Here is a 27830-nt window from a genome sequence, read left to right on the forward strand (position 1 = left end):
TAAAGTTGAGACGAAGTTAGTACTTTGATTTTATTTGGACAATAACATGACCCTAACTACTTGACCAGAATAGATTAAGCGAAGATTGACCTATAGTATACCGAGTTGAATGTTTTAGCAAGACAACGACTTGTGATTTTATTACACGGTTGAAGTGTTCAAAGTTCATTTATTCACTGTATTGGTAGTTACATACTGTCATTACGATTAGTCTTACATCCTCCGTGGGTAATCCAGTCGGGAAAGTGAGAGGCATGTGCTCGACCATTCCCCCTTTTCCTCTCCTGGGTTCAAGCAAAAAAATATCAACTGATGCATATTTTTATGCACTTGCATAAGATGTTACATTCAATCGAAAAAAATATAAAATGATTCCACATAACAAATGGATCTTTAATCTGTTATACCTCTAAGATAAAGAAAATCTGTATCTGTCACATACTTTTACCATAAAAAAACACATCTCCAATACACGGACAACAGCTTCCATCATAAATGGTCATAAATCTTAAGATATTACATCCAATATTTATGTAAGATAGTTCTTTCCATCAAAAGAAAAGGTGGGAAGAAATACAAATAAACTGCAACTACTGCCAGCTGGACAGCCTTCCTATAGAACTTACGGCAATAAAACATAATTTGTAAAATGCTAAAAAAATATCTTTCTCTCTCTAACTTTATTTTTTTTTTTCTAATTCATGTGGTATTCAGGTCCCGGTAGTCTGTCGATTTTGTTATCTTTGAATGTGAACTCTTATTTAAGAAATACCGCATCTAGCTGAATAATGCGCAATGCAATTGGGCAACTGGAGGCAGGTGAACTGTAGTCTACAGTTACGCATATCTCGCCTATAACTGATTCAAGCCGCAAGGAAAACAAATGATCGCCAAAAATCTTGCAGACAATGTGTGACCACAGGGACTTGTCACGAAAAATTTGCCTTCTTTAAATATAGTTAACCCCCCCCCCCTTTTCAAAAAAAAAACAAAAACAAGTTAATAGTAGGGGTAACAATCAATATTCCACAACACCAGCTCCTTTCCAACAAGCCAGAAAACAACCTAAAATGTGTTATGCGTCATGACAGTGATAGCGACAGAGAAAAAATGGCCTTACCCCCTGCCCTGGATACTGTCTGCTTCACCTTGCATATGGACCAAAGATTGTACATGTACATGTAATACATTTCATCACACAGTCAGTCCCTCAAACACACATACAAAATGGTTGGGGGGGGGGTCCAAGAAAATCCCCTCCCCTGTACCATTCAATGAACATTTTAATTTTTGGTACTCTGTGAAACTGTAACTGTAACTGTGAAACCAAAAATCTTATTCATAACTCCTTGCAGGTATGCCAAGAAAATAATTCATTTTCAGATATCATCATATTAACTGTACTAGATGGTACATATGTAATATTGGTATTGTAGAATTTTTAGACAGAGTACTTTTAGTCTAGATAAGAGAACCTTGGTCTTTCTTCACCAAATTTCACTAGTGTTATTTTTCTAATTCGCGGTTTATTAAGCATAAACTGCCCCAACCCAGTTTATACCGTATAAAATGGGTAGCTATTAAATTCATTCCTTATAATTTACTTTTCATTCATTTGGTTTAAGACAAAAAGATAATTACCCTTCAAAAATGACTTCAGTTTGTAAAAAAAAATTAAATGTAACATCAGGTGGATCAAAGCATTTTTGATGCAAGTCACTGTGACGTAGGCAAGCCAATTTATACGATATAAAGTAAATTTTTTATCCAATCAAATACAGCGTTACAACCAGAATTAAATTATTTGAAGATCAATTTTTTTTTTAAAAAGTTACTAATACTTATGAATGCTTTTGAAATTTTTTTTTAGCTCATTTGTTTTAATAAAATAATAGAATGTATCTTTTAAAAATATTTATAGAATCTATAACTCTTTCATTGAGCCAACAGAAACACCTTCAAACGTCAAAGCAATGTCCAAAAGATTTTGTCCCACTTCTTGTTTTTCACCCCCAGGTTGAAATTCTGCAGACAACTCTCTGAATGTTATAGCAATCCTACGGTCTGTGATATCACACCTATGAATTCCATGCATCCAAGTATGTCTGGCTGGACCATGGACAACAATCAAAGAACGATGACACATGGGCACATGGACACTTATATCAGGGCATTCTGATGATGTCATACAAAGTATAGTGTCAGACCCTAAGTTCAAGGTCACAAGCCTCTCTCCCCACAACCAGAAGTCGTCATAATGGGGGTCTATTGATGCCCCCCTTTCTGGTACGTATTCCAAATTGCATTGCTCTACTGGCTTGAAGTCCTTAAGAATTTCTATTGATTTCATTCTTTCATAAAGTGGTTTACTAAAGTTTGGTAGTCCAGTGAAAACTTCAGATTTGACTTTCTTCCTTTTAAAATTCACCTTTGGACCATAATCCTGAAAGTAAAATATGGGTTATTCTTTCATTGAACCAAACAAAGCCAAACATTTGTCACGACATGAACTTTTATCACAGTGATTATATTTATTTGTTCATTTCTGAAAACTGTCATATTCCCTCTTTACCTTTATTATTGGCTATTAAATTCAGTAGAAATAATACTGTGATGAAAAGATATTTGAGAAATAATCAAAATTGAGAAGAAAAACCATGAATGGTGAAAAAAAAAATAGTTAAGGAAACACTAAACTGGCCATGCTTTACATAAAAATATTCTCTTTTCTGAAGCAACATTTCATACAAATAATATCATTTAATATGTTGGTTTGGTTTTGAGAAAAACCTAAATAATTACAAATGTATTTTCATGATTAAAAAAAAACAAAAATGATATCTACATGTATTTTAATTACTGTAAACCAATTTTTATTTGCGTGCAAGAAAAATTCTTGAGTTTCGCGACCTACTTTAACTCGCTAATATTAATCGCCACGAACAATTTATTTTTCTTTATATTTGCGTAGAGAATGTTTTTCAGTCACGAAAATTAATCACCGCAGATCGATTTCAAACTGACAAATCACAAATGAAAGATGATGCGAATAATAGTTGGTTTACAGTATAATTAGAAAAAGGCAACAGATGTGTTTAATGTATACTCTTGGTTCTTAATTTTCATGAGGATCAAATTTCATGAATTTGACACCTCCCATCCCGAAAAAAAATTGTTGATATGTTAATTTGTGGACAGAAGCCTTGTCCTATTCTATGAAAATGTGACAGAGTTAAAAGTGGCTATGTGTTTTTAATAGTGAGAGGCCACGCTCCTACTAGCACCTACCTAGTGGGTTAACCTTTTACCTCAGTCAGTAGAGCGTTGGATTTTAAATCTGAGGGTTGTAGGTTCAAGCCACAGCGTGGACAACCCAAAGCTAATCGGTCATAAATTATAGTAAAATTTGTACTGTAGTTTACTGATCACTTAATTTTTTGATCTAGCTTAACAACAAAAATGGATGTTCAACAAAAAAAACAAAAAACAAGATGTATTTGTGAAACACTGATGTTCCTGTATGCCAGCTTATGACAATGGTTAAAGTTTCTCAAATGCATTTCAAACTCCAAGGTCAAGAGATCAAAATTGTTGGTACCCAAAGGAAGGAATACACCTGTGAAATATAAGAGCCCTAGCACCAACCATTCAAAAATTAAGACAAAGGTTAAAGTTTTTCAAAAGTAGGTCAAACTCCAAGGTCAACATCAAAAGGTCAAAATTGTTGGTACCCAAGGCAAGGTCTTGTCACAAGGAATACACATGTGAAATATGAAAGCCCTAGCTCCAACCACTCAAAAGTTATGGCCAAGGTTAAAGTTTGGTAAAATTTTGCAAAATTGGGTCAAACTCCAATGTCAAGAGGTCAAAAATGTTGGCACTGACGGAAAGGTCTTGTCACAAGGAATACACATGTGAAATATGAAAAGCTCTAGCTCCTGCCATTCAAAAGTTATGGCAAAGGTTAAAAGGTTTTGCAGACAAACAAATAAACAGACAGAAAGACGGATGGACAGAGCAAAAACTACATGCCCTCAAATCTTTGATTAAGGGGGCATAAAAAAAGATGAAACTTCAGTAATATATAAGATAAAGTTACCTAAATTAAAATATTTACTTGTTTTCGTCTTCCAGACTGAGATTCAACAAAAGGACTTTGATAAATGTGCTTTAAAATATCCAGCTCCTCCTCAAGGGATAAAAAGTCTCTCTGAATGAAGATTCCTGGAAATTCCAGAGAGTTCCCATGGTGATTTGGATGATCTTCACTTTTGCTTTCTTCAAAGGCTTTGTTACATAGATCACAAAAATAGTGTATTTTACTGGAACACTACAATTTATTCAATATCAAAAATGAGATATTTCATACATGTATTGTTCAGATATACATTATCTAATATATTTAGATCATTAATACTTATATACTGCATAATCTAGAAAATTAAAAATTAATATCATGTGCCTTAGGCCTTATTAGTCCCCTACCGGTGAAACCGGAGGGGACTATAGGTTTCCTCTGAGTCTGTCCGTCCATCTGTCTGTCCGTCTGTCTGTCTGTCTTTCTGTCCGTCTGTCTGTCTGTCCCTCTGTCTGTCTGTCAGTCTGTCCCACTTGGTTTTCCGCACTTTTTTCTTAAACGCTTGCAGATATTGAGCAGATTTTTGGTATGTGAGTGTATCTTGATGAGTTACAGATCAAGTTTGCATTTCGTTCCGCTTCATTGATTTTTGACGGAATTACGGCCTTTTCAATTTTTCAGGGTTTTCCGCAATTTTCTTCTAAACGCTTGTAGATATTGAGCTGATTTTTGGTATGTGGCTTTACCTTGATTAGTTATAGATCAAGTTTGCATTTCGTCCCACTTCATTAATTTTTGACGGAATTATGGCATTTTCAATTCTTAACGGGAATCAGATTACACTTGCTGGTAGGGGACTAGTATTGCTAATGCAATACTCTCAGAATGCTTGTTGGTTTTATTACATGATTTATTATACTGTATACAGGGTTATTTTCGCCCCGTGTTATTTTCGCCCATTCACACTTGCAAACAATTTTGCCTCATTTTAAATTCGCCCAGCCACAGTTCTATTTAAGAAATTATACTGTGTTCTTTGAATTCGCCCCATTTTAAATTTGCCCTAGAGTAGGGCGAAAGGGGCAAAAGTAAAACAGGGGCGAAATTTTCCCTGTATACAGTATGACCTTTTATATGTCCATGTAATGTTCATATATCTCATACAGTCATTTAGGGTATATGTTGAATCAGCTTTTACATTTTGACTGCAGCGATTTGATTAACAAGTTTACAACTGGTTGTTTGGTAATAAAGGAAAGCCAGTTCTATGACTAATCAGATCTACATTACAGGGTGAGTCTATCTTCAATACAGCGATCTTGATGGTCCCTGGTTATATTTACATCACCTTTCTGGTGTACTGCAGCTCACTTCTGGGTATTTTGAATTACAAGGAAAATGGGTAAAAAAAAAAATGGCCTGATAACAACATTATAATTTATTAATTAGTTGGTATTGTTTACCAAAAAGCTCCAAATATAAAAATAATTTTTTTCTTGATTGTTATCAAGAAAATTTAAAATAGTTCTGGGATAATTCAAGTTATATTTAAATTTCCCGGGATGCCTCTAGAATGTTGAAGTGTCTGAATAGCTGGAATTTGTCGTTTTGAATCGGGTTTTACTATTTGCACTTAGTTCCGGGCACGTTAACGAAAAGTTTGAAAAAGTGTTTAAAAATCAAGTTTTAGGAATTATTTGCAAGATGTGTTATTTACAGGACACTTGCTATACAAACGCGCTATATGTTAAACCACGATTATTGCCCTTGTGTCATTACCATGCAACCATGTAAACTTCGGTTCTCCCCAGGTCGATTTAGAAAAATGAGCCTCAAATCCAAGAAATTGTATCTGTTTTCTGTTGATTAAATGCGTGTTGACGACTGACAAATGCATCAACATTTAGGAAAACCATCAATGTAGGGGACAGAACTATGACAAGGAAATAAATTAATGCTTTAGAGTCCAGAAATAGGCGCTGAAGTGGATTGGGGTATTTTTTCCAAGACGAGAGCTTTCGTCCCTTGTAGAGTCACAGGGACTTGCTCCTGGCGTGTAATAATTTTTCATTAAAAATAAACATATACGGTAATACTAAAACAACACAAGGGAGGACGCCATTTTGGACCCCTTCCTGGCTTCAACCTCTGTTTTTGTTATATTTTCCCATATTTTACTGACTCACCACCTCGGATCTGTCAAGTAATGATTCTTCTAGGACATAATGCTTAAATTTTCCCCTTGGAGCCCCTACAATACACATTTCAGACTAATAATAATCCAAACTCGCTCTTAGAACAGTTGATAGGGACAGTAAAACCAAAACACATTCAAAAATCTCGGGGTTTTTCTACTAGTTAACACAGCTGCTAATTATAAATTTGAAAAAAAACGCGTTCTAATTCCATATTCGAATTTAAAAAGCCGAGGTTACTTTCATTTTCTGAGTCAGTAAAATAAGGGAAAATATAACGAAAACAGAGGTTGAAGCGAGGAAGGGGTCCAAAATGGCATCCTCCCTTGTGTTGTTTTAGTATTACCGTATATGATTTTTTAAAATAAATAATTATTACACGCCGGGAGCAAGCCCCTGTGGTCAGGTCCAGCACAATCTCTTGATTTAGCTATATAGCTTGATTTAGCTATATAGCTTGATTTATCTATTCAGAATAGCTTGATTTAGCTATTTTATCACACTTTTTTCTCAAATGTATTATTTTCTCAGCATGCACAAAAAGTCGCACCTTGGTGCAATGATAATATTCAACCTTGAACTCTTCTGAAAATAATGCATGTAAAAATCACTAATCAAATTGTGTCTCCTTAAGAGACTTTGTACTCAAAGTTCTAAACTAAATGACAGAAAACATTTACCTTGATTATTTCATTTTCTTTCCTTTCTTTTTCGCAGACAAGGCAAGATCGAATACCTTTACAACCGCACTGTGACATATTTTTACCCTATGTCAACACTGGAAAAATAAACTGCACTGTAAAATTAAAGCTAAGAAGAGGGGACTTGCTGAATCCGTATATGACGTGTTCATACATTGAAAAGTTCAAATTCCTGAAAAAATATATTTAGGAACCAGTCTTCCAGGTGGAGTAGATTTTTTTGTTTTGTAAATATGTGCTCCCGGGGGGGGGGGATCCAGAATTTCAAGTAAGGGGGGAGGGGGTGCCTACATGACAGCAGAAATAATCAAGGACATATCCAGGGGAATTCGTAGGGCCAAGGAAAAAAACCCTTCATATTCTCTAACAAACAAAAATTTTTGCATCTTAAGCCAAGTGATTCTGATCTGATACACTACTGAGCTAGAAAGGGGAAGGGGGACACGAAAAAGCTATTTCGAGGGGTGGGGTGGGGTTTGGCATAGTTTCATCACAAAAGGAAACCACTCTCCTATATATTTCAGCCATTATTATGTTTCTTCACTGACATTTTTTTTTTGGAAAATTTAAGGGAGATGCGCCCCTAGATCCCCCATCCCCACTAATGACAGTAGGTATTGTAATTTTAATATACTATCAAATCTTATCATAGATCCACAGCTGTTCAATAGAGGTTTCAATTTGATCATACACAAACTAAATAACACAAATAATCGTTTCTTCGATAAGTTTTTTTTTAAATCTTTGTAACGGGTATTAATTCAATTGTGTAATTAATCGAAAGTTATTAACTTTTTTTATAAGAAAAAATGTATTATAAAGAAATAAAGCTTCTTGGCATCTAATTATTCGGACTTAACAACTTTTAGGTCAATATCTAGTAAATAAAAGGTGGCTACAGATGTATATGATACTTTATAATTGTAGCTTGGTAATATAAAAAGTGTATCGGGGCATAATTTTTAGGTAAACACAACGATAAAACATATTTTAAAATGTTGCGGTCGTTTTCAGTGAAAAATGAAGATATAAATGGGAGGTTTTTTCCACATCAGACAAAAGAAACAATTATCCAGATTTCCAACAACGTCTCAGAAAACCGTTATTTACATCTTCTTCACCTCTTCTAAAAAATAAAATAAAATTGAATACATGTATATAGCCTGGATTACTTTTCAAATTTAATTCTATGAAAATGTTTTATTTTCTTCATAATTCCATTATAGGGAAAATTATTTTGACGTCATAACCAATCTAACACCAAAGGTCAGTATAATCTCATTTACTAAATCTTGACCTATCTTATTTTTTGCCCGAAATGAGGAATTTTGCTACTATCTCTACTAAATATAATATTATATATACATTTTTTAACCTATACTATTTAAAGCTCTATATGGCGTATCTGAGCTAAAAAAAATTAAAAAAAAAAATAAGAATACGAGATTGAGTATAGACAAACATGATATATGTTATTTACGTTCAAATTAAAATTTTCACCGATTTTGAAGCTGAATAACCCCATATTTCCATAGTTAAACTGACTTTAAACTGTGTCTGTTATTTAAATGCAGAGTCTGTAAATAAATCGGTTATTGTTTAAATTTCTAACATCTTTGAAACGTCATTGATTCAAATTGTGTTTACAGGAAACTTCTATCTTTATAAAAAGTAATAAAACAAACAGCAAGATCTTTTTTAATTTTAGCTAGTCTGAACTTATAAAAATACGCCATATATTACTTTAATTTTTCGGCACCCGGCTGAGAAAATGAAGAAAATTTCAGAAATGATTACGCATGTCAAATTAGTCTGAAAATATTTTTCTTCGAAATTGAAAAATATTTATACTATACGAATTTGACACTGTGTTTAAATTGTTTGCTTAAAATGTCAAAAAGATAACTAGAGGTCATATTGTAAATTTTTATATCAAAGAAAAAATATTCCTCAGGGTATTCTGTTTACATTTTTAAAGTGTAAAATGTTTTCATTAAAACTGTACATTCTATAAAGCAAGACAATGAAATTTATTGTGTTTACATTATCTTCCATCAAGATGAAACCGATAACGTTACATTTGAAATAAAATTTGATTAAAATAGACGTAGTCGTTTGTAAACATATAAACAAATAATTATCAGTGTCTCTGGTATACATGCTTTGGCATAAAAACACTTACTATTAAGCATTTTAAATTTTTGAACTCACTCCGTTGATAATTATTTTATATCGGAAATATCAAAAAGCTTTTGTTGTTTCTTTCTGATATGTGGCATTTAAAAGATCCTGTTTGAAAACGCGGGAAAAGGTTGAAGAAAAATATGAGCAGGTACAGTGTTTAATTATTGAACCTTTTAAATAATTAATGAAAACAGTGCTGTCGAAAAATAATTAAAAAAAAAATATTGAAAGGGAATTTAAAAAAAAATATATATGGTAATTCTTCAAGCATAGGATTCATATTGATTGATTTTATAGTACAATTTTTTGTATGAAATCGCTAATATCAATATAATTTCGGTAAATTCGAGTAGTGATGGGCACATCATATTTTTTTTTTTTTTTTTTTGTTACTTTACGTGCTAAGATGTGAGAGGTCACTTTTATTTTTTTTTCCCGGTGGTCTGATGGATCCATACGGAGGTCTAGTTTGTGCATCAAAAAACATTTTAAAATAAAAACAATTCTTAGCTTTGCTGTGTACGTGTTGAATTTGAATGAACTCGGTGTTCTTTTAGAGTAAAGAGTTTTGTTAGATTCTACAAATCTTGAAAGATGCATTGAAAGACATTTTTTAATAATTTCAACAGCAGTATAATTATTACATATTTTGATGTTACTGAAAATTGCAAAAAAAGTATAATATTAACTGATTAAAGAAATTAGACTTCTGAGTTACAAATTGAGATAAAAGAAGGTGCATCAATTTGTTTATTGCAACAAATTAGATAATTGTTCATTAATTTTTTTGTAACAAATTATGATCTAATTAGCCCTTTCACGATAACTGCGGTACTACTCTTTTGCAGGGCAAATTAATAACTTTTGGTGAAGTTTTTGATGACAGATAATTAAATGACGTATATTAAACAATTGCTTTTACGTCACATTTCACCAAAATTTATCATTTTGCCCTGCAAAAGAGCAGTACCGCAGTTATCGTGAAACAGTCTATTTGGGGGTCACTTCAAACAAAAGTCAAACAGAGCCTGTTAAATGTGACACTTTATACTGAGTTTTCTAATTACCTCTCTTGCAATTATCTTGGAACGATTATCACACCTGCCAAATTATGAACTCCCTCACATCCCTTTGATCTTGGGATATTGAGTAAAGTAGGGGTACTTCCACAATAGGTTGGATGATTCCATTTTTTTCAAGTTACAATTTTTTGATATTACATGTATCACTTAATCAGTGACACCAGAAGAGTGAACAGCAAATTGATCAGGTAAAAAAAAAATCAATCTTGCCTATACAAATGTACAAACATTATTTGGTATTCTGTAAATAATTGCAATATATTTTGTAATTAACCATATCTACATATGTAAGAATTTAAGCTGTTCCTTGCATTTTTTCTTCCTTAAATAATTTTATCTTCTAAAAAAAAATATTATTTTTGAAAATTCAAATCAAGAAATTTGTGTAGTATCTTTTTTTGTGATAAAAGCTGAATGTTTTGATAGATTGATTTGGTTTGTTCATGATTTTATTAATGTTCCTTATGACTTTTTTGCCCATGAATTAAATTTAAACATGTATTTCATTTAAGTAGACGGTTTTATGAATTTTTTTTTAAAAAAAGTTCTGCATGCTGTTTTTATTTATTTATTTGGAGTATTGTAAACTGAGAGCGAAGAATCAACAGAAATTAATTTATCATTATATTCACTGGCATGTTTAATTTAATAGTGATTAATTCTTTTTTTTTTTTTAATTCAGAACAGATACATTTTTTTTTTTTAGGAAAGAACAAATTTAGTACTTGAGCTTAATGTTATGTATTTATATTTAATGTTGTTTTCAATCAGGTAGTCCTTTATGGATATTTTATTGGACCACTGTTCTCTAATGAATTCAAAACCAGACTGACTTGTCAAAGAGTAATAGCACATTAATTTTGGCCCCTGTTGAAGATTAACACCAAAACCAAGCTCTAATGGGCCTTAATTTTTTGGAGAGACATTTTGTTCTATGTAAATTAAATTTTATAAACATAAATGTGTGTTTGTATACATGTACTTTACATATTGGTTATATCTTGACTTGATTAGAAAAATGTTTATATAGTTAAATGTTAGCTAGATTTGGCAAGAAATTAGTGCCGACTTTCACCAATGTTCAATACTTAGTATCACAATTACCTCACAGTTATCTAACATAATGGCGCTCTTTTGCGGCGAAGTCGAGGAAACTCTAAATCTCGCGAGATTTCCAGGGCATGAATTACTTACGCTAGCGACAGTCAAATGATTTGAATAATTAGTATGCAGAAAGTACAATGTATTGCAAAGGGTTGAACTTCAAATAGTAGGTTTTTTAATTTGGAATGTTTAGAGTTTTTTTTTATCAGCTTCCTAAAGTAATGATTATCAGAAAGAAATAACTGAATTTAATTAGAAGAGTTGGCTTAGTGAACATGGTGAAAAAGTATCAATAAAAATGTTACACATGAGGACTAGGTTCTCTTAAAATTTATAAGCATGGTTCAACGAATGTTCTGCAAGATATTTCACCGGGACTTCTTTCTTATCTGCCCTTTAAAAATCCACAATGCTTGATCTCATGTTGTAGGCAAAAGCACATTGCCCCCAGCTAACAGACGTTTCCTATCTTCACCACGAAAGAGTTCCATTAAGTTAAGTAATCGCGAAATCAAGTATTGTAACCCTGTTACAATACTATTTAATCCAGTATGAAAGGTTAAATAAATATCTCTCAATTAAAGGATGGTCATTTAAATCCAGAAGGTGGTCTAAAAAAAATTTTAAGTTACACTGGTTACAATTTTATTCCTTTGGTGACAATCAGTTATGATGGTTACAGATCATCTGAAACCAAAAGGGGTGTTTATTAGCTCTACTGGTAAGAGACCAGAAGAGCTTATGGCATAGTAAGGTGTCCATCTGTCTGTCTGTCTATAAACATTTTTTCAAAATACTACTCCTCCTACTGATTTCAATATAATTTGGCACACAAGTAGACTGCACTAAAGATACACAATTCTGTTATCAATTTTTGATTTAAATGAATGGTGTTGCCATGGTTACTAAAAATAGAAATTTCTGTGAAATACGTTCAAAATGCTATTCCTCCTACAGTTTTGGTTTAATTTCAATATAACTTAATTGGCACATAAGTAGACTATACTTAGGTACATAATTCTATTTATCGGTTTTGATTTCAATGAATGATATTGCCATGGTCACTAAAAATAGAAATGTCTGTGAAATACTTTCAAAACGCTACTCCTCTTAGAGTTTTGGTCTGATTTCAATATACAAGTAAACTGAAGTTATGTACATAATTCTCTATATCGGTTTAAGATTTTGATGAACGATGTTGCCATGGTTACTATAAAGAGAAATTTCTGTGAAATACTTGCAAAACACTACTCCTACGGTTTTTGTCTGATTTCAGTATAACTTAGCACACACGTAGACAACACTAAGATAAATAATTTTTTTTATCATTTTTTGATTTCAATGAATGATGTTGCCATGGTTACTAAAATCAAAATTTCTGTAAATTTTTTTTAAAAGGCTACTCCTCCTACACTTTTATTCTGATTGCAATATTCTATTTATTGCTGTTGCAAAGTTTCAAATCCAAGTGCAACTTTTCTCTTCCCTCTCCTTTCCTTTGTTTTTAGTTCAAAACCAGTAGAGCTACAGTCTCGTCAGAGACTTCTGGTTTTTAGGAAACACTGGTTATAACAATTTTCTTTGGTGACAATCAGTAACAATGGTTACAGATCATTTGAAACAAAAAGGGTCTTTATTTTTAGGTTACACAGGTTACAACTATATTCCTTTAGTGACAATTCATTTAACAATTGGGATCTTGTAGATACAGCTGTTACCACTGTTACCATTGTAAACAGTGTAACCAATTACCAGTAATAACTGAATAAATGAAGAATGGTGTTCATCAGAAGCTTATGTATAAACCTGTGTTACTGGTTACAAATGTAAATAAAAATTTAACACTTTTAACTATTGTAACCAGTGTAATCAATTCAAAACTGAATAAATGCTCCCCATTGAAAAGGTTATGTAACCCTTGTTACTGGTTACAATTGAACATAGGTGAAAGCACTAAATTCTTGCCATTGAACATAGGTGAAAGTCAGCACTAAATTCTTGCCATATATGCTTTTTTTAACAAACAAGACAAAATAATTTTTTAAAGTATTCATTTTCAAATATGTTTATGATGCATATTTTGGATTCTGTGAAACCTAGCATCATCAAATCTTGTCAGTTGATGCATTCCCTGGAGTATATAATCAGTATATCAACTAAAAAGCATCACAGTGACCTACTTTTGGAATTAAGGAATTTCATGCTACATTTTTATATTACAGATACTAAGTGGATTAGAACCACCAAATTTTGTCAGTTCATGCATCTCATGTCCTTAGAGTGTGTCAACCAAAAAGTAGGTCACTGTCACATACTTTGAGAATTTCTTGGCTATATCTAAATATTATAGATAAGGCCAAAAAAATAATAGTCTTGTTTCCTGCTACCCGACCTACCCTATTTTTTGCACCCGACCCTAAAGTGTTTTTAAGTTTTGGAGAAAAAAAAATCGGGAATTTCCGGAATTTCATGTTCCAAAACTGAAAAAAATATATATTCAAGTGGTATTTCATGAAATTCTATGTTTTAAATATGGACTTTCATAAAATACCACTTGAGTTGTGCATCAAAAGACATAAAATTTTAATTTTTAAAGATAATATTGATCTATGACATGTTTAATTTAATCTTGTTTTAGTTCATGCCCAAAAATATCATTGGAAAAAATAAAATTAAATTTAAAAAAAAATAATTTTCCTACCTACCTACCCTATTTTTTCTCAGGCTGGAAGCAGGAAACAAGACTAATATTTTTTTTGGCCTAAGAGGTTTAAAATCATCAAACTCTGTCAGTTGATGCATATTGGGTCCTCAGAGTGTTTCAACCAAAAAGTAGGTCACCATGGCCTATTTTTGGAATTTTCACACTTTTATCTCAACATAAAGAATACTAAGAGTTTTCATACCATTAAATTTTGTCAATTGATGCATCTTAAATCAATGGACTGTGTCAACTAAATAGTATCACAGTGACCTACTTTTGGAGTTTCATAGTAGTATCTCTATATTAAGGATACTAAGAGTAATCAAACTTTGTTAGTTGTCATTTGAGTCCTCAGAATGAGATTGTGTCAACCAAAATGTAGGTCACTGTAAACATCTTTGGAATTTCAGAGATGTATCTAAATATTTTCAATTGAAGTCATTGAATAATAAGAGGCTTAAAATCATCAGACTTCTCAATAACTGGGCTTAACTGTTTATTCTGGTTAAAAAAGAGATTTTAAAAAATGCTTGGTTATAATATCAAAATAAAATAAAAAGATCTTCATGTACATTTATGATGAATTTGAAGTATTTTTAGCTCACCTGTGAGCTTTTTAATTACATTTTATCCATCGTCCGTCTGCCCAGCTGTCCGTCCGTCCATCTGTCTGTCCATCTGTAATCTTTTCAGATTTTCGACTTCTTCAGAATCACTGGGCCAATTTCAACCAAACTTGCCACAAAGTATTCTTGGGTGAAGGGGATTCGAGTTTGTTAAAATAAAGGGCCACATCCTCTATCAAGGGGAGAAAATGAATGAAGAATTAGTGAAACTTTGGTTTTATCTTTTAAAAATCTTCTTCTCAAGAACCAACAGGCAAAAAATGTTGAAACTTATATGAAACCTTCTTTACATAGTGTAGATTCAAATTTGTTCAAATCATGACCCCAAGGGGTAGGGTGGGGCCACAATGGGGAATCAAGTATTACATAGGATTGTGTAGGAAAGTTTTTTTAAAGAACAACAAACCCATGATTACCGGTAGTCATTATAATATGGAAAAGGGTTTTCACTAGGATTTTGCTAACTTGAGTCCCAGGATTCAAGATTTCTGAGAAGATGAGTCCCAGAACCATGACAAAGAAATAAATTAATGCTTTAGAGAATTCAGACATAGGCCTTGAAATGGATGGGGGTATTTTTTCCAAGATAAGAGCTTTAGTCCCTTGTAGAGTTTATGTATATAGGTGTGGTAAATCTATTTTAAACGTGGTTTTTCTTGACTAAAAGTGTCAGAACCTTTATTTTAACAACTTTTAAGTGTATTTAAAGTAGATTCAAAATTTTATTACGGTAATTTATTTCACATTAAATAATCCCATAGACAAGTCCCTGTGGGGTAGAGTAGGACCACAATGCACTATAAGAGTTTAACATAAGGATGTATGGGAAAAAATTCTCTAAAATCTTTTTTCTCAAGAACAGCAAAGCTATATTTAGTCTCATTGATATAGAAGTATCTTGAGGTAGTGTAGATTCAAGTTTGTAAGAATTTTGACCCTGAGGGTAGGTTGGTGCTACATCTATAAAAATCATGACATCTGGGGGGTAGGGTGGGGTTATAATAGGGATCAAATTTTTATATAGGAATATGTGTAGAAAAATCTGATAAAGAACTGCAGGGCCATATTGAGTCATGGTAGCATTGTTTTTTTGTTTTTTTTTGTTGTTTTTTTAACGGCATCACGTCATATGACCCCATAGACTAGTTGGGATCGTTTGTCAAAATCTATGTAATATATGTCTTTCAAAAGAAAACTTTGATGGTTGAGATTGTTTCATAATTAAATGCTGTAAATAATATTTTATAACAGAGCATTCACTAAACATGCTAAACACATTTACTTTTCTGTTGTAGGAAAATGAAACAAGTGAAGTCATTGTCAGTGGGTCTAATCGGACAGGTCGAGGGGTCGCAGAGACTGCCCACCATCAGGTCACTCATGTAAGTCTTTGTGTTTTAAGGATAGGTCATGGGGTCAGAAAAGACTACCCACCATCAGATCACTCATGTAAGTGTTTAATAGGAAAGGTCGAGGGGTCACAGAGACTACCCACCATCAGATCACTCATGTAAGTGTTAAAGGTTTATAGGACAGGTCAAGGGTCACAGAGACTACCAACCATCAGATCACTCATGTAAGTCTTTGTGTTTTAAGGATAGGTCATGGGGGACACAGAGACTACCAACCATCAGATCACTCATGTCAGTTTAATAGGAAAGATCGAGGGGTCACAGAGACTACCCACCATCAGATCACTCATGTAAGTCTTTGTGTTTTAAGGATAGGTCATGGGGTCACAGAGACTACCAACCATCAGATCACTCATGTAAGTCTTTGTGTTTTAAAGGATAGGTCATGGGGTCAGAAAAGATTACCCACCATCAGATCACTCATGTAAGTGTTTAATAGGTAAGATCGAGGGGTCACAGAGACTACCCACCATCAGATCACTCATATAAGTCTTAAAGGTTTATAGGACAGGTCAAGGGTCACAGAGACTACCCACCATCAGATCACTCATATAATTCTTAAAGGTTTATAGGACAGGTTAAGGGGTCACAGAGACTACCCACCATCAGATCACTCATATAAGTCTTAAAGGTTTATAGGACAGGTTAAGGGGTCACAGAGACTACCCACCATCAGATCACTCATATAAGTCTTAAAGGTTTATAGGACAGGTCAAGGGTCACAGAGACTACCCACCATCAGATCACTCATATAAGTCTTAAAGGTTTATAGGACAGGTTAAGGGGTCACAGAGACTGCCCACCGTCAGATCACATACAAGTCTTAGTGTTTTATAGGACAGGTCAAGGGTCACAGAGACTACCCACCATCAAGTCACACATGTAAGTCTTTTAAAGTATGAAGTAAGAATTTTAAAGTACAGGTCAAGGGGTCACAGAGACTGCCCACCATCAGGTCACACATTTTAGTCTTAGAGTTTTATAGGTCAAGAGTCACAGAGACTACCCACCATCAGGTAGGGGAGTAGTGATACAGCTGATGCTTATCACAGACACTATATACCTTGATGATATGCCATGATATACAGAGACTGTATAACAATCAAAATTTACTGTGATATATTACATTTAATTTTTTTTAAAAATTAGGTCTCTTCTTAAATAAGAAACTATTTGCTAGTTTGCCATCAATGTCTTTCCCAACACCAAAATATGAAACTGTGACAGATGTGTAAGACTGTATATTTTTTTTTTATTTTCTGAAGAAGAACAAGGCAATGTGTAGTTTTATTGATAAAAAAAGCATCATCAGTAGTGCAGATTCAAAATATGTAAAATCTTCAACCCCAAGGGATAGGATGGGGCCACAAAAGGAGATCATAATTTTACATGGAAATAAGCAGGAAAATGTCTTTAAAATATTTTTCTAAAGAATGAACAATGGGGCCATGCAAACATGATTAATTGCATAACAAGATCACGTCAAGCATCATCAGGTATTCATACATGTGATATGTTTCAGACAAAAAATGTCGATAAAAGGATACATATTTAATATATATACTAAATTTCAAGTCTACAATAGCATTAGAACTATTACTATTGCAAGCAATTATTACAGTATTCTTGTTGAATTTTATATTCACACTATGCCCAGCAATGTTGAATTTTGCACTTAAGACTGTCTTTAGTAAAGTGTATCATTCGAGAATCCCTGTCTCTTTGACTCTGTGTTAGAATGGACAGTACCATGGGCCAAATAGACTGTACACTGAATTTTTTGTAAGTGACTGTCAAGAATGTTGTTTTCTTTCTTTTGGCAAAATAATACAGACCTAATAAGTTATAAATATTAACCCAGGACTCTACATAACTTTTTTCCCTATTTTTCCATCCTGACAGGTGACCAAGACATTTACTTGTCCAAACTTCAACTTCAGTGAAGTGAATCACTTGTCCAAAATTTTTTTTAATAAAGATCTAATACTGTCAACTTGAAAACTATTAATTAAAATAAAGTCCATTATATAAGTACTTGATTGATTTGTGATGTTATCAATAAATACAACAAACTCATAAAACAAAATTTTATCTAGACTTCCAATCCTGACAACAACATAATTTTTGCTAGTGAAATTGTCAACATCAAACAGAATCCAAACTTTGTAAGATTATAACCATATAAGAGAGGGTGTAGTGTGAAGTAAATTATATAGCAATTCATATCGGGATCCAAGTTCAGTTTATATTGTAAACTTATGATAAACTTTTCACCAGTCATTTTTTTTATGAATTGAAGACTTCATTACATAAAAAAGCACTTGTCCAATCGGACAAGTGCCAAGCAATATTCACTTGTCCATAATTTTTTTTTTCACTGGTACCAGACAAGCGGACGAGCCTTAAAGTCGAGTCCTGAAACCCTGACCTAAAAACAATTCAATCTATTGTAAGAGAATTTTGATACATGGTTATGCAGGGTTCTCTACAAGCGATTTACCATGGTTAAATTTATGTGCATCATGGTTAAACGAGCTGCACCATGGTTAAAATCGGCGACCGCCATGATTAAATTTTTATTGCATTTTAGTATTGACACCTAGTTTTTTATGACATGAGTAGTTTATTGTGTTTATACTGTGACTGGCATGCACCTCGAGAGAAAGCGGACTGTGCTAAACAAACACAGCCATTGATCACCGGATATACGGTGAAGTGTGGCAATTGAGAGTCAGTCAGTTGAGGATCGAGAGTTAATTTTCCTGCACACAACTCTAACATGTTCACTATAAAATCACAGATTTACAAAAGATAAAACATAGCGCTAAGTAACGTAACGATATCTAATTTAATCCTCTTGCTCCATTTTTTTAAATATTAAAAATATTATCTTTCTGATAAAATGGACACGAACGCCAATCACCGTTTTAGAGCTACCGCCCGTTTTTTTGAAAAGTTGTGTGGCGCTATTTTTGGCACTGGAGTACATGGAGAAGTAAACAATGGAGGAAAATTGGCAATAAAATGCAATACAATGTAGAAAAATGCAGTGTAGAAGTGATCAGAAAGGACAGAACAGAGAAAGCAATATTATAGTTATGTCAAATTTATGTCCATGATTATATTAAATGTTGATACTTATACCATCTTAAAGTTTTCAAAGACACATACAGTTAAAAGCTCACACAATGTTAAGATGTCAGTGTTTGTTTGTTTGTGTGTCTGTAAACTTTTTTCCTTCAAAATACTGCTCTTTCATTAGAGTTCGCCCTATTTAGATAAAATTTGTCATGCAACAGGTAAGATCAATCCTGTATATTAGCTTTTGAGTAAAACATGTGGCAATGGTTAATATATTAAAAAAAAATTTAGAAAATAAAAAATGAAATTTTTTTCAAAACATCTGCATTCAATTTTGGTACATTTGGTACTTAAGTAAAGTAAGATACATAATCCTTTTTTTAGGTCACCTGAGTCACTCAGGTGACCTATTGCTATCTGTTTTCGTCCGTCGTCGTGCGTCGTGTGTTAACATTTGAACATTTTCAGCTTCTTCTCTGAAACCGCTGAACCAATTTCAGCCAATTTTTGCATATGGCATCTATGTGTGAAGGGGAACAAAATTTGTGAATTTCATGGTCCCTGCCCCCCTGGGGCATGAGGGGTGGGGCTAAAACCATCAAAATTAATGCAATCTTTAAAAATCTTCTTCTTTACTCCTGGACATCAAGCAGTCAAACTGTTGACATGATTGTAATAAGCATTGAGCCCTCTACCAAAATTGTGAAATTCATGGCCCCAGGGTCAGGGGTTCTGGTGCTAGGGCGGGGCTATGTAGATCATATAGTGAAAGTGCATTATTTCTTTGAAAATCTTCTTCTCTACTCCTGGGCATTATTGAAACAAATTGAATACATAGTTATGATAAGCAAGGGTGACTCTACCAAAATTGTGAAATTCTTGGCCCCAGGGTCAGGGGTTCTGGTGCTAGGGTGGGGCTATATAAATCGTATAGTGAAAGTGCATTATTTCTTTGAAAATCTTCTTCTCTACTCCTGGGTATTATTTTAACAAATTAGATACAGAGTTATGATCAGCAAGAGTGACTCTACCAAAATTGTGAATTTCATGGCCCTAGGGTCAGGGGTTCTGGTGCTGGGGGGGGGGGGTATATAGATCATATAGTGAAAGTGCATTATTTCTTTAAAAATCTTCTTCTCTTCTCCTTGGTATTATTGAAACAAATTAAATACATAGTTATGATAAGCAAGAGTGACTCTACCAAAATTGTGAAATTCATAGCCCCAGGGTCAGGGGTTCTGTTGCTGGGGGGGGGGGGGGGGGGGGGGTATATAGATCATATAGTGAAAGTGCATTATTTCTTTAAATATCTTCTTCTCTTCTCCTTGGTATTATTGAAACAAATTAAATACATAGTTATGATAAGCAAGAGTAACTCTACCAAAATTGTGAATTTCATGGCCCCTGGGTCAGGGGTTCTGATGCTAGGGTGGGGCTCTATTTATTATATAGTGAAAATGCATTAATGCTTTAAAAATCTTCTTTCTCTGCTTCTGGGTATTATTTAAACAAACTAAGTACATTGTTATGATAAGCAAGGACACCTCTTCCAAAATTGTGAAATTCATGGCCCCAGGGACAGGGGTTCTTGTGCTAGGGTGGGGCTATATAGCTCCTACAGTGAAGGTGAATTATTTCTTTGAAAATCTTTTCTCTGCCCCTGGGTACTATTTAAACAAACTAAGTACATTGTTATGATATGCAAGGATGCCTCTTCTAAAATTGTGAATTTCATGGCCCCAGGGTCAAGGGTTCTGGTCAAAAGGTGGGGGGGGGGGAGGGGGACTCTATTGATTATATAGTGAAAAATCAAAATTTCTTTGAAAATATTCTTTTCTGCTTCTGGTTAAAAAGCAAAGAAGCTAAGTTTATAGTTATGATGAGCAAGAGTGCTTCTTCCAGAGTAGTGAATTGCATGACCCCTGGGTCAGATGTGCTGGTATAAGGGTGGGGCTGTTGATAATGTAGTGAAAATGCATTAATTCTATTAAATAATCCTGTCTGCTCCTTAATGTTAAGCAGTTAAACAAAGTGATTACTTACGATGAGCAAACTTGAAACTTCTGGTCCCAGGGTGAGAGGCTCTGGTGTTTCTCGGTGGTGAAAGGGGGGGGGCTCTATTGATAATATAGTGAATCTGTAGTGAAAATGCATTATTTCTTTAAAAATCTTCTCTGCGCTTGGGCATATCAGAGGCAAAAAGTGTAAAAGTTGTAATAAGGAAGGGTATTTTTACCATTTGGTCAAGTGTTCTGGTCCTAGCCAGGGCTCAATTAATTTGCATTCTACTGAAAGGAGTTATTCCCCTTTGCCATTTACTTTTGATAATTAATCATTGTAAATAATGTACTTGAAAATTAAAAGAATAAGAGAATTATGCAAGAATTTTTATTGTATAATACAAAAAGTATTTTCATAGTTTTAATGATCATGTGGACTTGTAAGTAATAGATAAATGAAAATGAGACAAAAATAACTTGTCTTATTAAATGTTCATCAAAGACCAAGAGAGGCCAATGTAAGAGATTACAACAAGGAATTAAAATAGTACAAAAGCACTGATAGTTTGTTAATATACTGTATGGTGATAGTGATAAATGGGGAACAGATTAGAACCTAATTTATGAACTGTTAATGAATAGTAGACTAATTATTTTGTTGATCCTGATCACCCTATTTTTCTTGCTCTTGGGCAACAAAGCTTCACCTTTCATTTCATTGTAATACTCTATGGATCCTCTAAATTGTTGTATTGTACTCAGGTGACCGTTAAGGCCCTTGGGCCTCTTGTTTTAAAATTATTTTAATTTTTTAAAAAAAGTTTAGGGATTATTTAAATTTTGGTTTTGCTGGGAACTGGATTAGTGATACACTTTGAATATGTTAAATTGCAGTTTGAGACATATTAAATATGCATTTGTATTATCTAATATTTTCTATTTTTGTGTTTATTTTATTTTTGAATTTTGTATAAGATTGAATGAATTAAAGCAATAAAAAACTTTTAACTTTACATTTCCAAGTATTTCCCAGTTTAGAGAAAATTTGTAGTATTTCCCGGGACGGGAAATACCGGTATTTACCTCTGGTAATTCCCACACTGGTATTTCCCGACCAACCCTGGTTTTGCAGGGGTTAAGTTTTGTGAGATCAATCATTGATTAATGAAGCTAAATACAGAGTCTAACATGGGTTCGTGCTTTCAATCACATTTTGCTTTTACACAGCTTCCTCCATGGTTAAATTTTCAAATGTGGAGAAGCCTGGTTATGATTGACATGTCGTGATGTTTTATTTGCATTAATCAAGCACAGTAAATAACACTTAAAACACAATTTCCAGTGTCACTATAGCAAGAATAAAAGAAAAATAGGGGTTTCTAGTACGCAATAAAAAAAGGAACCTTCTGATCTGATGATCAGATGGACTGATAAATAAAATTGAGACAAAAATTACTTATTAATTGTTCTTCAAAGACCAAGAGTGGCCAATGTGAAAGGTTATGACATGGGGTTTAAAATAGTACAGAAGCACTAATAGTTTGTTAATAGTCTGGATGGTGATAGTGATAAATTAGGGACAGATGAGAAGTTGTTGTGACACGATAGCGGTGTTTTTCTTTGAAGTTTGCTGTTCTGTATTAGCAATACAGAACGGGAATGCAGTGGGCGGAGCTACTTTCCGTTCTGTATTAGCCCTGTATACTGTCTTGTATTAGCCAACTGTTCTGTATCTAAAATACAGCACGGTCTAAAAATAATTATGATTCAATTTATCAAAAACACGTACAAATAGTAAATGCTGATTTTTTTCCTATTATAAATTTTGGAGAAATATTTCCTTAGGAATGTAAAATGTCAGAATTTCTCAATCACTTTTGAAAAAAATTATTCCACACAGAATCTTCACATTATTTCGATCCGGGCCAGACGAAAAGAAAAAACTCGCAGTTATGGAAAACATTCTACATTGGATAAATTCCTAAAAATCTGTTTGCTTTCGCTGCTTTTTGTGTCCCCTTCAAAATAGTAAAGCCAATGGGTTCACAGATGCAGCACACATTACGTGAAATTTGTACTCCCCCTCCCCCCATTTTACACTCGTCTCGTGAAAACGCAAGTCCATTTTTCAAGGTTTTTTTTTAAATTTCATCTTAAATCCTTATCGCTGATGACTGCCCACATCTCTTTCACTTCGTTTTTAATGTTGCATTTCAACAAAAAAATAAAAATCTGTAACATCAAAGTCCATCAAAACACTGTCTGTATCGCCTGGTTGTGTATCTATTTAAAATGAGATTTTAAGACCCCTGAAATTAGGATCAATCTTCATCTACAACAAGGTTAAATCGTCCACCTTATCAATTAAGACTGACTTCAAGTCTGTTACGACTACCCCGTTGTCAAAACAAATCTGACTAAATCTTACGTTGTCCGTGGAAATATATATACCGCGGATATATAGTCCCCGTCGAGGCCTCACGAATGAACTCTGGCGGAAGTTTGGATGCTGCACAGCTTTAAAGTGGGCGGTGCTTTTTTTTTAATTGATTGTGTCACAAATCATTTAGAGAACTCGACAGGTTCTGTATTGTAGATACAAATTTGGGGGTGGAGACTTGTGCTACGCACTCGTCCATCCCCAAATTTGTATCTCGGATACAGAACCTATCTCGTTCTCTAAATAATACTTACTGAATACTAGACTAATTTTTTCATTGATCCTGATCATCCTATTTCTCTTGCTTTTGGGCAATAAAGCTTCATCTATCAGTTTATTTTATACTCTATGGGTCCTCTAAATTGTTGTATTACTGTATAGGGGATTAATTTCACTGGTTGTAATTTTCACGTTTTTCTCTCCTTGGACACGATCACGGTTTGTTGAATTCGCGGAATCGGTATATAATAAAAGTTACCTCCCTTGTCTTTATACGTGTAATCCATAATATAGCTAGAACGACATTTATCAGCGTTATGTATTCAATTCACAAACAACAGAGTAGGTTTATATAAAATGATTAAATTTAGTAGTTAATTGATGATTGATCAAAACAAAATCGGCTATTAAATTTTTTGACCATTAACGTCAAATGACTTTCCTTTATGCTTTTACGATGAGTGCATGTGTACACATCTTTCCGAAGGTATAACACATCACAGCAAAAAAACAACAACAATGGACTCTAATAAATGTATTAATGTTGGTAGACGTAATAATATCTTTCCATATCTTCAGCAAGTTCGATAGTTATTTTTTAAAACCAAGATTTCCATAAAAACTAGTACGCATAATGCTAATGCAGGTAACAAATACACATGGTAACGTTACACACGGGTAATCAAAAGCCATGACCCATGTGTTTTGATTGATAAAACATGCATCTATTATAACAGCTTTTTAACAATAAATACAGGTTATTAGCTGCTTATTTGAATTTAAGTAAAGCATGATAATTAAGATAATTGAATGAATTGTCATTCAATTATCTTAATTATCATGCTTTACCGGGTATATACGTACAAAACATGGTCATTCAGCAATTACTGAATGACCATGTTTTGTTTTGTCCCAAACTTTTGCTCCAGCTTAATTTTAAGATTAATGTGATATATTAGATGGCCATTTTTTATTCCATGTACTTGGATTGAAAATTGCAGGAAAGTTAAACTGAACAAACAGATCTTTGAAAAAATTGTACTCAGAAGTATGACTCGTCCATGTTTTTCTGTTTTCAAATGTACATAGCTGCTATCATTAAGAGACGGAAAGATAGTATGTGACCCCACCCCGACCCCAACTGGTTGCCCCCTTTTCCAGAACCCTGGAGCTGCCACTTTTATACTCAGGTGACTGTTAAGGCCCTTGGGCCTCTTGTTTACATTCGGAATCTCTTGCTAGAATTTCTAGTAAATATCAACTTTCATTTCATAATTGGAATAATTGTTCTTTTTCTTTTATTTAGTTAAAAAAAGTCATGGTTTTGTTACATTTTTTCACTCCCCTAAGACTTCCAAATTTTAAAATCACTGTAAGACATTTGGTCTGACAAAATCAAATTTTCTGTAGGACCAGACGAAATTTTGCCAGACCAGATACATGTACCTTATTTTGACGCTGAGAAAGGAAAAATAAATAAATGCAACAAAATGCAGCAAAATGCCCTTTATTATTTTCAACAGCCTTCAATCTCACAAGTTTCTTTTCTTAGGAGTTAGGATAGATTCTTTAATCAGAGACATAAATGACATGTTTTATGTCTTTGCTGTAACAGGGAAGTATTAACAGATGTATGTAGGTCCCTAACTGAAACCATAGACGTACAAATCGACAATTGTCACCAAGCAGCCATCTCAAATGCTTTTGTGACATTCACCTGCTCACCTGATCCCAATCTTTTTAAATTTTGCGTCACACTCAATTTTTTCAATTATTTTTGATGGCCTTGCCAACAGGACCGACAGTTTTTGACAGGTCTGTCTTCTCAGTCCAATGTGGCACAAACTTTATTATAGTGTGGTGTGCAGCAACATTTAACTAAGTTTCTATATTAGAGGTCAAGGTCAAAGTAGATGTTTGTGAGAAATACTTGTCTGGAGCATATTTTCTCTCCTCTATGCTTCATCTGGCTTAATTCACCCAAAGAGTACCCATGGGTTAAGATGTAAGGCAAAGGTCAAGGTCAATGCAGGTATCTGTATAAAATATTATATTTTCTCTCACAATTTGTCCAATTTGATTCCACCTTCAACCAGAGTGCTTGTGAGTGAAGTGTGTACAGTGTCAGAGCAGAAATCTGTGTCAAATGGTAAACAATTATACAAAAACTTTTTTTGAGTTCTGAATACAGTCCTTTACAAATCCCTCTCATCTTATTGTCCTTTACTTTACTAAAAGCAGGTCTCATTGAGAGGATCACCATCTCAATGGTATCTAGTTGTATGCTAAAAATGATTAGGTCCTTAAAAGTGAGACAAATGTAGCACTCATATTTCAAAATCATTTTAATTAATGATTAACAGACACTCTGACCTAAAAACAAAATCTGAACTATTTCAATTTAAAAAATAGATTTCCATAAAGAAATGTTCAAAAAGAGGTTTTCGGATATGACAATAAGTTAGTTCTTTCAAAATAAGGAGGAAAAGTTAACTTCTCAGAAACAGCATTGGTCATGTAAATATGCGAGCAATGTCATATAGAGTAGACTCTTTGGATTGATTGATTGCTACTTGGGAAGGAATTTGCCAATGGCATCAAGGATATAAAAAATACAGTAATCAATTTTTATTCAAAAGAGCTTGTGAAGAATTTCAAGGTTGTACACTTTTGTACAAAAAAACATTTGTAGATCACTGTTATACTGCAAACTGTTGTTCAACGTATTCTTATCAAAATTCATGCATTCACTGATACATACAGGTGAGAGATATTCAATTGTGTCAGAATGTCTGTTCTTGATCTTTCTGTGACATTGACCTTCATTTTCAATTTTTTTTTAGAATGCATATTTTGCGGGATTCTGCTATATTTTTCAAGTTATCCCAGTGAAAACCCTGTTTGTTCCATGTGTTACACAAGAAATTTACAATTCCAGCTATGTGTCAAGTGCATTGTTTTCAAGTTTTGACAAATTAATATGATCATGTTAAATATAGGTTATGTCTTTAAATAAAAATTTCTTGCTAAGGAACAGAAATGCAATTAAAGCCAAATTTATATACTAAGTTCTAAATGTTATTGTCTATTCAAATTTAATAAATTACTATTAGTTGCTCTATTATTGCAGTACTTGGGAGAATGATTAAATGAGTAATACCTGGGAGAAAGTTAAGTTCAGCTTATAAAAAGTTGGGAATTTGTCCACTTTGTCATAACTGTGTAAAAATGGTTGCCTAGCTGTACCTTTAAAGCAGGACTTGGATTTATCAAAGACATTTCCATGTATTTAATTTAGGTTATCTGACTATGGACTAGAAGAACTTCCTACTGATGTTCTTAAGCACATGAAAACCCTCAAAGTCCTTGACCTTTCATGCAACAACCTGACAACCTTTCCAGATGTGACCTTGAAGACCCTGGAGACCTTGGATATCTCAGAAAACAACATTAAGTCTGTGGACTTTGTCAGAAATCTCCCAAGTCTCAGGCATCTAATGTTGGAAGGAAACCCAAACATTCAGGTAAGACAGCCATAAACCATGTTAGAATTAAGGGCTTATGAAGTACTGGTGTGTATTCTTTTTAGCTCTACTGGTCCAGATAAGCTGATGTGAGGTAAGGTGTCTGTCATCTCTCTGCTTGTCTGTAAACAGTATCGCATGCGAGTTAAGGCTTGGTATAGGCGTTTCTATGCAAATGAGCTAATAAAAACGCATAAGAGGTATATTTATTATTCAGAGAAAGTTTTGATTTATTTTCTTATGCGTACTTAGTACCCATGATATGTTAAACCCAGTGCACATTATGACGTCATATTATGACGTCACTGATCTAACTCACTGGAGATAATAAAACCCATCAACAAAAGAGCTTCGGCGCAAGGGATTACCCTATTAATTTTTACATAAAAATTGCATAATGCAAAAAAATAAATATTCTTAAGATTAATAAAACTGCTGCACAAAACCTTGGCATTTTCTCATTTGATCGGAATTTGAGAA

The 27830-nt window shown here is 33.5% G+C and overlaps 2 protein-coding genes across 2 annotated transcripts in view; one reads left to right on the plus strand and one right to left on the minus strand.

Annotated features, from left to right (window-relative positions):
- LOC133188315 (leucine-rich repeat and WD repeat-containing protein 1-like) overlaps positions 1–27830 on the plus strand; it is an 89770-nt gene that overhangs the window by 47074 nt on the left and 14866 nt on the right. The window contains exons 2-3 of the mRNA XM_061323687.1: positions 15970–16056; positions 27125–27350. Of these exons, the coding sequence (XP_061179671.1) occupies positions 15974–16056; positions 27125–27350 (309 nt within the window). The 5' untranslated portion in view covers positions 15970–15973. The remainder of the gene's footprint in view (positions 1–15969; positions 16057–27124; positions 27351–27830) is intronic.
- LOC133188316 (alpha-ketoglutarate-dependent dioxygenase alkB homolog 4-like) lies at positions 1875–7039 on the minus strand. The gene is made up of 3 exons (XM_061323688.1): positions 6954–7039; positions 4118–4330; positions 1875–2443 (listed from the first exon to the last, which is right to left on the minus strand). The coding sequence occupies exons 1-3, from the start codon at positions 7029–7031 to the stop codon at positions 1925–1927; spliced, it is 810 nt and encodes a 269-aa protein (XP_061179672.1). The 5' UTR covers positions 7032–7039; the 3' UTR covers positions 1875–1924.

This window comes from Saccostrea echinata, unplaced genomic scaffold (assembly GCF_033153115.1).
Source record: "Saccostrea echinata isolate AGI-Se365-2 ecotype Australia unplaced genomic scaffold, CSIRO_AGI_Sech_v1 ptg000016l, whole genome shotgun sequence".
Lineage (NCBI taxonomy): Eukaryota > Metazoa > Mollusca > Bivalvia > Ostreida > Ostreidae > Saccostrea > Saccostrea echinata.

Bases quoted from the DNA above. Each gene is read 5' to 3' on its own strand.
- LOC133188316 (XM_061323688.1), bottom strand. From the start codon at position 7,031: ATGTCACAGTGCGGTTGTAAAGGTATTCGATCTTGCCTTGTCTGCGAA. The intron at 4,331-6,953 runs GTAAATGTTTTC...AATAAATTGTAG, and splicing joins AAGAAAATGAAATAATCAAG to TGTTCCAGTAAAATACACTA. The intron at 2,444-4,117 runs GTAAATATTTTA...TTTTACTTTCAG, and splicing joins AGTCTGGAAGACGAAAACAA to GATTATGGTCCAAAGGTGAA.